General features: G+C 32.0%; 1 protein-coding gene across 1 annotated transcript; it reads right to left on the bottom strand.

Moving 5' to 3' along the window:
• Window positions 1-7,090: 7,090 nt before the first annotated feature.
• On the bottom strand, window positions 7,091-11,200 carry LOC105797381 (probable disease resistance RPP8-like protein 2). The gene is made up of 2 exons (XM_012627364.2): window positions 10,243-11,200; window positions 7,091-8,865 (listed from the first exon to the last, which is right to left on the bottom strand). The coding sequence occupies exons 1-2, from the start codon at window positions 11,198-11,200 to the stop codon at window positions 7,091-7,093; spliced, it is 2,733 nt and encodes a 910-aa protein (XP_012482818.1).

The following is an 11,200-nucleotide window of genomic DNA, read 5'->3' as shown; positions in this document are numbered from 1 at the left end:
TTTCGTAGATGCAAACTGAAGTCAAATTGCGTAAACAATCTCGGTGTTCTTTATTTTCTACACACTTTTAGTTTTGTGGTTAAAATTGTGGTCACAGTTCCAAGCATTATTTTAGTCACAATTTCTGTTTTGTAAAGAAAGAACCACCTCGTTTCTACAAAAAAAATCGATAGTATTTTGTAGTATTCATGTTTTTCATATATTTTAAACTAATAAAATAAAATAATATAAAAATAATTATAATTAATTTTATCATATCTTTTAAAAGTTCTACTTAAAAAACAACATAATATATTATTAATTAATAAAATTATAAAAATATGAAATCATTTAATATAATTAAATAAATTAAAAAATAATAACAATCCAAAATTTTTAATTACATTACTATAATATGTATATATAAATATGATAATAATTAATAAAGGTAACTAGGGAGTCGGGGCAGGGGTATATTTCGCCCCTTGTGACCTCTATCCGTGGACTTTTGCGAAGGGGTTGGGACTTGGGAGGTGGAAATCAAGCATGTGTTGTGTTGATCCCTTGGCTAGTTTGGCATTGAGTTGGCCACTTGATCTTCATTTGCTCGAGGAGTCGCCATCATCTCTGAATCAGCTGCTGTTTGAAGATACAATGGGGCCATTGTTCCAAGGCTTCGTCCTGTGAGTGCTTAGGTTATGCCTACTTCTTTCTAAAATTGTAATTAATAAAAATTAAATGTGTTAGATTAATATTATATATAAAGATAATATCGATTTATTGGTAATCCAATCTATAATGTATTTATTTATTCATAATTTATCTGAAAAAAAAAACTTTATAATTAAATATTAATTTTTTATAAATATTAATTGCATCTAATCAAATTAATTTGATTTAACACAAATCTCAACTCAACAAATAGTATGACTCGTATCTATTAGAGGAATTAAGATAAAGAAAATTGATCAATTAAAGTTTAATATTTTGTATTATCTATATTTCTCAAAATTTTAAATCAATAATATAATATATATTTATAATTATTTTTAAAAATGTTTCTTTTAAATCTTGAATTTAGAATTACGTTCATAAAATTATAAATATAAAATAATTATAATTATAATTAATAATGTTTTCATTATTAATGCAATGATTATTAAAATTATCATTTCATTAAACTTTGTATCCGTATTAATTACACCTATTATTTTAAATTAATTAGTACTTAATTAGTGTTACAATTACATATAAATTAAAATTAATATTTAGCACTATAAATATATGCATTATCAAGACATATATATAGAATATGAATATTGTTTGAATTTTATTATTTGAGATGTTTAGTAGTTATTATTTGATATTTGATAGCACGGATGAAGTCGAAATTTTTTTAGGGGCGAAATTAAATTGTAATTTTAAGATAGTAAAATGTAATTTCACCATTTTAATAGCCTCTATTTTTATAATTTTAAAGGCAAAATATTATGTCAAAAACAATGGAGTATTAAAGTAATGGTAATTTGTAGTTGAAATTTTGACTCATATTCGAATAATAAGTTACTTTATCTAATTACTTAATTTTTTATTATTGGTTGTTTTTCACTTTTTATTTTCATTACTTATAAAATGTTATTTTATTCTCTCAATTTTGTTTCAAAACTAATAGAGTTTTATTATAAATTAGATCTATTCTCATTTAATTAAATTGTAATAACTAAATTAATATTTTAAGATTGAAATAAAATTCATTATTAATACAAGAGATAATGTCACATTTTGTACATGCACTTTCATAACATGTCCAATGTGGTATCTAAACTATGAATATGTGTTTTATTATAGTACCTATATTTTCATAAAATGTCCAATATGGTATCTAAACTATCAATATGTGTTTTATTATGTTACCTAGTGTTAACAACATTAGTGAATTGCTAAACTAACCAATGAAAATTAGACATATAAGTTTTTTTCTCTCCAAATTATCAAGCCCACATCGATAATATAACATTATATAAAAACTAAATATAACAAAAATTAAATTAAATTAAAACAAATAATTAATCATATGGTTAATAATAACGAAGTAAATACTAAATTTATATGAGCAAAACGTCAATCTTCTCCATTTAAGCAAATGTTCATCTTCTCCAAAGAGTTTTCTATTTGAAACAATATTTTTAATTAGTTTTTAAATAATATTTTTATTTTCCATCAAAGTACATGTACTTTCATGTAAGTTTAGGATTTACTTCTTTTCTATTAACTATATGTTTAGTTATATATTTTTAATTTAATTGGATTTTTTTGTTTTAGTTAGTTTTTCACACAATGTTTTTTAATTTAGTTTAATTGGACTTTATGATTTGGAAAAAAATAAATTCTACGTGTCAAATTTTTATTGGTTGATTTAGCAATTCGCTAATAGTGTTAACACCATGTACCATAATAAAATACATATTGATAGTTTAGGTACCACATTGGACATTTTCAAAGTATAGATACCACATCAAACATTTTATGAAAGTATAGGAACGAAATGTGACACTATCCTATTTTTTATAATTTCTTTCCATTTTATAATTTTTGTAATTGATATATAAATTTAGATTTTATATATTTCTAAATTATTTATATATTTATTTTCATTTTATAATTTTTTAAGAATTACATATATTTGATAAAATAGAAATTTTATATTTTATAAAAGAATCTCAAGTTGCGCTTTTCATTGACCAAAGCTATCCAACGTTGTTTTTAACGTCGTTTGTTAAATGAGAGACTAAAAACATAATATAGGCATACTTTAACTACCAAATTGGATAAAAAAATTTAGGTACCAAAATGAAAAAATAAATATATTTTAGAGGTTAAATTGTAAATTAATATGTCAATATTTAAATTTGCCATTGTTCTTTTAAGTGAAATTTGAAATTTACCCTTATACTTCATTTTAATTGGTATTTTCTAGGTCTTCTAAACACATATCAAGTTCAAAGGGTCATCAAGAAGTTAGTGCGAAGAAGCTCATGCTATGATATCTGGGGCACCTAGTTTCATCTTATTCATCTTGTATTTTATCGAAGTTTCCTAATTTGATTAATTTATTCATTTCGAGCTTTGCTCTCAATAAATTTCAATCTTGTCCACGATTATGATCTTTTTCAAGCATTTTACATTGAAATAACGATTAATTGACTAATAATATTCAAGTAAAAGGAGTTCTGCATATTTGCTCTGAAAAGTCTTATAAATAGTACGAGGACCTGAAACAGGACCACTAGTCAGAACTAACCAAATTTAAGAGTTGGAAACATTTGGAAAAGAATAGTCTAAACTGTGATTATTTCTTCGGGTTTTCTGTCAAAATATCAGCTGAACAAGAAAACAAGGTAATACGTCAGTGATACAACCTTGATGAACAACGAGCAATGTCGACTTAAGCGTTGAAAGGGGATCATTATCGAAAATGATATTCTGCATTCATGCAAATATCATGCATACACATCTAATTAGAAACATTTGATTCATTTTGATCATGATATCACAATTGCTTGGCATAAATAGGCTCATGAAATGGATTCTATAGGTCATGTTCCCCAGAAAATGGTGTAACAGATTAGAGAAACCATAAATCCTATACCCCTGAAGTTGCAGTGGGATGGATTGAAATTATTATGGTGAATCTTATTTCCCTGAAGTTGCAGTGGAGCAGATTAAAGCGACAAATCTTATCTCCCTGAAGTTGCAGTGGAGCAGACTGAAGATAACAAATCTTATCTCTCTGAAGTTGCAGTAGAGTAGATTAAATCTATAAATCTTATCTCTCTGAAGTTGTAGTGGAAAAGATTAAAGATGAGAATCTTACTTCCCTGAATTTGCAATGAAACAAATTAAAGCTACAAGTTACAGACATTATCTCCCTGAAGTTGCAGTGGAGCAGAATTGAAGATAGCGAATCTTATCTCTCTGAAGTTGCAGTAGAGCAGATTAAAGCTACAAACCTTATCTCCCTGAAGTTGCAGTGGAGCAGGTTAAAGATAACAACTCTCATCTCCCTGAAGTTGCAGTGGAGCAGATTAAAGCGACAAATCCTATACCTCTAAAGTTACAATGGGTCGGACTAAATTTGGTTACAAATCTTATCTCTCTAAAGTTGCAGTGGAGTAGATTAAAGTCATCGATCTCATCTCCCTAAAGTTGCAGTGGAGTGGATTGAAGATTGAAGCAACAAATCTTATACCTTTAAAGTTGCAGTGGGTTAGAATGGAGCTACTTGAAAAAGAGAAGCACCAAAGAAGTCGAGATTCGACAAGACCAGACAAAATTGTCCCTTATAAGGTCTTTGCTCCATTCCCGTTACATGTTAATGAGCAAAGAGGGGTAGCTGTAATGGGCCATTTTCGCCCGGGCCCAAACCAGAAAAAAACCAAATACAAAAATAAATAAAATTTCCAAAATAATTAAACAGTCCAGTCCAAAAATTATAGACCCAAAAAAAATTACAAACCCAAATACAAAAGAGGCCCATTGGCCCCAAAACCTAAACTAACTCAGAAAAAACCTAAACCCTAACACCCAGCCACGCCGCTTCTCCACCTGCCGCGTCAGCTCACCCACCGCTCGAGGTTTGCCTCCCTTACACCAGATGGCAAGGCACGACTCCTTTTACCTTGCCAAGGCCTGCAAAAAAGAATAAAGAAAGAAGACAGAGCAGGGAAGGCAGAAATAACAGAGAAACAGTAGTAAACAGTAGCAAAAAATCAAATATACATTCGACTATGAAAGCCCTAATCAATGTAATATTTACACACGAGAATAATCAAAAGAAAACAAATAATTTCAAAAGGTAGCAATTTTATTTTATTTTCGAAGTAAATAGATAATAGTAAGTAAATAAAAAGAAACGAAAACGATTACTTGAATCGTCGTACTCGGAGGTTTCTTCGGTCTGGAGGGTGGCAGAGTCTGTGGGTTCGCCGAAAATCTCGTCGGCGGCAACTGGGAACTGAAAGGTCCCTTTGTTTTCTTTTGTTTTTTTTTTTTCGTTCCTTTTCGAAATTTTGGTGGGTTTTTGGGCATTTTGATCTTAAATTCGGGGTTGAGAGTAAAAAAGTGATAAAAAAGGCTTTTTTTTTATTTTGCCGGCCACCGTGGATGGCGTCGCCATTGCCGGTGACCGACAGCCATCACGGCAGAGCCCGGTGACCCCGATGCTCGGAGATTGGAGAAGGCTTAGAGAGAGGGGAGAGGGTTTTTTGGATTTTTTTAAAAAAATGGGGTTAAAATGAATTTTTTTGAAGGTTAGTTGGCGTATATAGGGTGCCAAAACGGTACCATTTTGGAAGGGTCTGAAAGGCCCTAAAACAACGTCGTTTTGTGGGCCGACTTGATCCGACCCAGAGGATCCGTGCATTTTTAGCTAAGTGTCTATTTACCTTTTCAGTCCTTCTTCTTTTATGGCCTGTTTCAATCTAGTCCTATTCTTTTTTTTTCTTTCTTTTTTATTTTACCCTATTATTTTATTTTTATTTTATTTTAGTCCCCAGAGGAACGACGTCGCTTTGGGGACAGGGAATAATTTCCCAATTAGTCCCTCTTCCTTTGCACGCGTTTTATTTTAGTCCTCCATTCTGCCTTTCTTTTTATTTTTAAAATCTATCCTCAAATTTCGTCAAAATTGCAATTTAATTCTCATTCACTTAATTTCAACCCTTAATATATTTAATATATTTTGTTTATTTATTTGTTATCATTTACTCTTTTTATATATTTAAAGATTATGTATTATTTTTATTCTTATCTCAATTACTACCACTATTATTTATTTATTTATCCATTTATTTATTATTTTCTTTTATATATTTAAAGTAAGATTGTTACATTTTTTACATTTTACTTATTCTTTATTGTATATATTTTTAATCTCATTTTTACTATTTTATCATTTCTTTTATCATCTTTAAATTATTTATGTTTATATTCGTCATAAGACATCTACCATTTTATTTCTTCCATTTGTATTACTTTATTTATTTTATAATTAATACCACAAAATAATGTTGTTATTATTGTTATAATTATACTATTTGTATTATAGTATTCTTTTATTCACCCGTTGTTTATCATCTTAATCATTTTAAATTATCTCATTATCGTGATATCATACATTAGGCTTAAGTACCTATTCATTATTATATCTGAATAAGTTAAAATGCCCGTCTCTATAAGCATCATGTTCGTTTTTTGCACGATGAATAAAAAGAAAATTTTAAATCGAAACGACGTTCATTATTTTTGGAATTAGAAAAGTCGTGGTTTTAATTTATGAAATATGACTTCTTTCTAAAACCGAGATAGTCAAATATTTACTTTTAAACAAAAATGAGATTTGAGTAATCGGTGTTTATTCTCGTTCTCGAGTACTTAAGGCATTGTGTCCTAACTTACGGGACGTGATCCTTTTTCTCGATTAACTTGAAATAAACCCCTTTTTGCGAAAATGAACTTAGTTAAGTAAGGTTTCAATAAAAGATCGTACTTTAAAATCTTTTCAAATTTTCAATTTTCGATACTAAAGACACCAAGTAATCAACTAGGTACCAATTTTGGGCGTAATGAAAGCGCTAATCTTTCCTCGTGCGTAACCGAATTCCGAACCCATCTTCTGGATTTTTGTAGACCGAAAAACATTGTTTTAATAAATCAAACCTCTTATTAAAATGATCAAATTACGAGGTGACCTGATCACGCCTCTCAAAAGTGATTGGTGGTGACTCCCATTTTTTTCATTTTTCAAAATAAAGTCGATTTAAAAAAAAAGTTTCGATAGCAACAATTTTATAAATGCATAATCATTTATTTGGTCCTCTAACTTCAAAAAAAAATAATTTTAGTCCTTAATTAATTGTTAGTATTGAACTTACATTGTTTGTCAATTACCCTAAAATGGATAAAATATTTTTTGTTAACTTATATACCACGATATCAATGTGACTTGACAAATATTACAAATTCAAAAGCTAAAAGAAGTAAAAAAATGTTAAAAGGGCTATATAAATCATTATATCTTCCGTAAATATATGGTTGTTCAGGCTTATGTTTTCTAGTAACAGTTTTGAAAGATGACTACATGTTTGATTTTGTTGAACTGGTCTCCTTCACACAATCTATCCTTGAAAGCTTTTGGCATCAGTTCAATCTTGAGTTCTTCAAGTGTTGTAATGAACATCAATCCAACTGGTAACATCTCTAAGCTTTTGCAATCGATGATATCCAAATGACGAAGTTTAGGCATGCTAGAGTTATCAACGATCCAGTGTTTTACCGTAGAAATGGAACTAAGTTTCAGGGAGTATAGTTCAGGAAAACCTTCTGTAGAACAGTGAAATTCCTCTCCAATGAACGCGGCCTTTTGCAGTTCAAGAATCTTTAAGTTGGGTAGTTTCCCTAGAGTTGGCATTGGATCTGTCCTAAGCTCGGTCTCACTCAAGGACATGAAAGTGATTTGGTACGGAAATTGGCATGCTGGTAAGAACTCACCTATGGAACAAGTTAAACTCAACTCAGATACATGAACACAGGTCGAAATTAGGTATGCCAAAAGATTGAAATCGATGTTTTCGGGACGAGAAACAGACAAGGATCGAAGATGTTCACTCGCAATGATGACCGGGGGATTGGAACCCGAGTTCACCTCGCAATCATCTCTACAAAAAAACCTTGTTATGCCCAACTCCATAAGATTTGTCATGCAACCAAGATCTTCTACATAACAATTCTTGGAGTTGAAGTTCTCAAGTGTCCTTAAGTTTCTCAAAGTATTCAACCTCAGTTTGGTTTTACTATCACACACCATTGGAAGATATAAATACATTAACATTTCCATCTTGCAGATCACATTTGGTATTTGGACCGGAAACTCTTCATTCATTCGTAAATCCAATGTCTGCAACCTCTTCAAATTGCCTATACTCCGCGATAGCTTCGAGAAGCAAGTAGTTCCCTTTAGACTTAAGTATCTCAACCTGATGAGCTTACCAATATCCCTGAGAAACTCCCCTTCCATATAAATTTCAGCCCCTTCGAGATCAAGGATTCTAAGCAACTTGAAGTTATTGAAAAGATAATTCAATATCCTTCGAAATCTCCACATAAGTTTAAACAATATCCAAAGCGTTGAGATCCATCTCTTATCTTCTCTTAAGTAAATTTCAGCGGTTTCCTGTAGAGAAATACTGATAGACGGTTCTTCTGGATAAAGCTTATTGAAGAACAATAGAGACGTGAGCTTGAGATTTCTCAAGGACTGTATAGGAATATATTCATGCATCGCAACTCTCCGAACTCTACGAGAAACCATCATGTATGGAAGGGAAAAAGGGTTTTCAGGAATCAATGCGAACTCTTCTTGACTAGCCTTTGACAAGCATAAATCTCTGTAGACATCATGTAGGTAACATGTTTTGAATTTCATGTTTACCTCTCCTTCTCCCACTTGAACCATGCATCTTTTGGCAAGCTCTATTATGTAGGATTCTGCAATATCTTCGATTGATTCCCCTTTATCATTACTCAAAATGCCTTCTGCAACCCATAGTTGAATCAATTTGCCGATCGATATCATGTAACCCTCTGGAAACTGATTCAAGTACAAGAAACATGGCTTTAAATGGTATGGCAAATCATCATAAGCCAAAGCCAATATAGCCGGTAGAGATATACTTGATAAGTTGGATTTCACATGATTAAGCAACATTTCCCATTCTTCTGTTGATCTTTTTGTAGCTAAAATTCCTCCCATCACCACAATGGCCGATGGCAACCTGCAACAATATCCAAGTATCTCCACCGCTAATTTTTTCTTTGCAGAATACTGCTCTGCAAAGTTTCCAAAAACAACAATAATGAAATCATTATTAAGAACCAAAATTAACGCTTGAAGCGCTTTACAGAAAGACTGCCTTTATCTCATGCGAAAACATATATGTAACGTTAACAAGACTCTACTTTAGCTTTATTTAAGTAACGGTTGCGTGCAAGTGATTTAAGAATCTAGGAATAAGTTTGGTATGCGCTTGCGACATTTTTTCTTTTCTTTTGCTACAAAAGAAGATTAAGTTCAAAGAATTGAATAGATCCAAATAAAAAACAAACTCTTCTAAAGAGTACAACCATGTTAAATTTGTTGATGGTATATACTTTTCTAGGAGAAGTCTTTGAAGTGTTGTTCATCAAGTAATTGATCAAACCTTCAAATAGCTGGATATACTGCTCGAGGTGTCTATGCTCGATTTTAGCCTTGAGTTTTGTCTCCTTACACCTAGCAGAGCCCAAAAGAATTCACGGAGTTTGACGGGAGCATTTAATCCACCAAGAAAATGTTTTTAGCATTTTGGCCTTGGGTGGGATTTGAAACCGTGCTCTTAAATGGTCTTACTGGGTAAGAAGCCTAGGGCACAATACCTCTACTATTTCAAAGTTTGAGCGGCCACTCGATAAACAACACTTTAAAGACTTTTTGTTGAAGGGTGTCGACTCTCTTATTAGAAGTCTTTAAAGTGTTATCCTCGAAGCAACTGATTGAACCCTCAAACAACGGAGGTGTTGTGCCTGGGGTGTCTATGCTCGATTTTAGACTCGAGTTTTGTCTTCATACTTTGAATAGAGCGCAAAGGGGTTACGGAGTTTGGTGAAAACACTTAGTTCACAAAGGAAATTGGATGTGTTTTTACCGACTAAGACCCTTTAAAGGCATGAGTATGAACCCCACCAAAGCCAAAATGCTAAAAACATTTCTTTGGTGGATTAGATCTCCGCCAAATCCCGTGAATCCTTTTGGGCTCTTCTCGAAGCAGGAAGACAAAACCTAGTGCTAAAATTGAGCATAAATACCTCGGGAACAATACTTCCATTGTTTAAGGGTCCGATCGGCTCCTCAATAGACGACACTTCAAATACTTCTCCCAATAAAAGACCCGAACCTTCAGCAAAGTCAAATGAAACATGATTTCTAGTATGGTTAAAAAATGTATACTTCAAATGCTAAACAAAAAGCTCATGCTACTTCATAAACCCGCAAACAATATATATTTAAAAGAAGCTTTTCATATTCTTTTTTTTTTTTTCAAGTAGTTTTGACATTTGTGTCGGCATATATTTGGACAAAGATTTGAAGTATTGAGTATACTCGTATAGCAAAGATGTTGAATTAGTTTAATACTTGAAAATTGAGTAATTAAGATCATTATGTAATACCTCCAGAATCTGTTTCAGAGAATGCAATATTACGAAGAATATTGATGCTCTGCTTGTATGTTAACATCTTCATGTCATACAGATATCCTACCCGAGCTGCATGAGCAGATAGCTCCCAGTTGCTGGAAGTGATCAATATCTTGCTAAGACTTTGTGTCTCACAATTGACTGGAAATGCAGGTTTTATACTATCCCAAACCTCAACAGTCCTGATATCATCAAGAACAACTATACATGTATTGTCTTTCAAGAATTTGTACAACTTCTTTGCTAACTCTTCGTCACTGTACTTGCTATCTTTCACACCAAAAATACCAAGCCCATAACAAATGTCTTCCCAGATTTTGTTCCTTTTCCATGGATAAGAAACATAAACCCAAGCATGACCGACGAAATTATACCTTACTTGCTTGTGATTGTACACTGCCTTAGCAAGGGTGGTTTTTCCCGAACCAACCATTCCACAAATCGAAATGACTCGGAAATCTCTATAGTCTTGCAACAGAGTGGAGACTAAATCTGCGATTTGGTCATCCATCCCAACAATAGGATGGTAATAGTGACTTAATTGTTGCCTCTGGCTTTCTCCACCTATGGACTCTTCTACGCCAATTTCTTCCAATTTTCTAGTCAAATAAGTGATTTTGTCTATGATTTCTGATATCTTTGACTTGGTTTTTCGAATTATCCATCTTTCTTCCAGAAAACAAACTGTAGTTTTGCGAAGAAAAGTATGAATGACATCCTCAGCATCATAGACCACATCTTTGATTTCTGCAACCCAGAATCTTATGGTGAACTTATTTTCTCTTAAACCAATACCTATTAAGAAGCTCTTCATTGACCTGAGAGCGCTTCCCATCCGATCAAAATCCTCTCTTATTCCCTTCAAGACTTCCGGTTCTTCCATTAGTAAGTCTTCAATCTTTCTGATAACACTGAACACCGAAACTGCCAT

The sequence above is a fragment of the Gossypium raimondii genome, chromosome 9 (assembly GCF_025698545.1).
Source record: "Gossypium raimondii isolate GPD5lz chromosome 9, ASM2569854v1, whole genome shotgun sequence".
In the NCBI taxonomy this organism is placed as follows: Eukaryota; Viridiplantae; Streptophyta; class Magnoliopsida; order Malvales; family Malvaceae; genus Gossypium; species Gossypium raimondii.
Note: the sequence above shows the minus strand (reverse complement) of the source record. Positions and strands in the feature narration are given on the sequence as shown.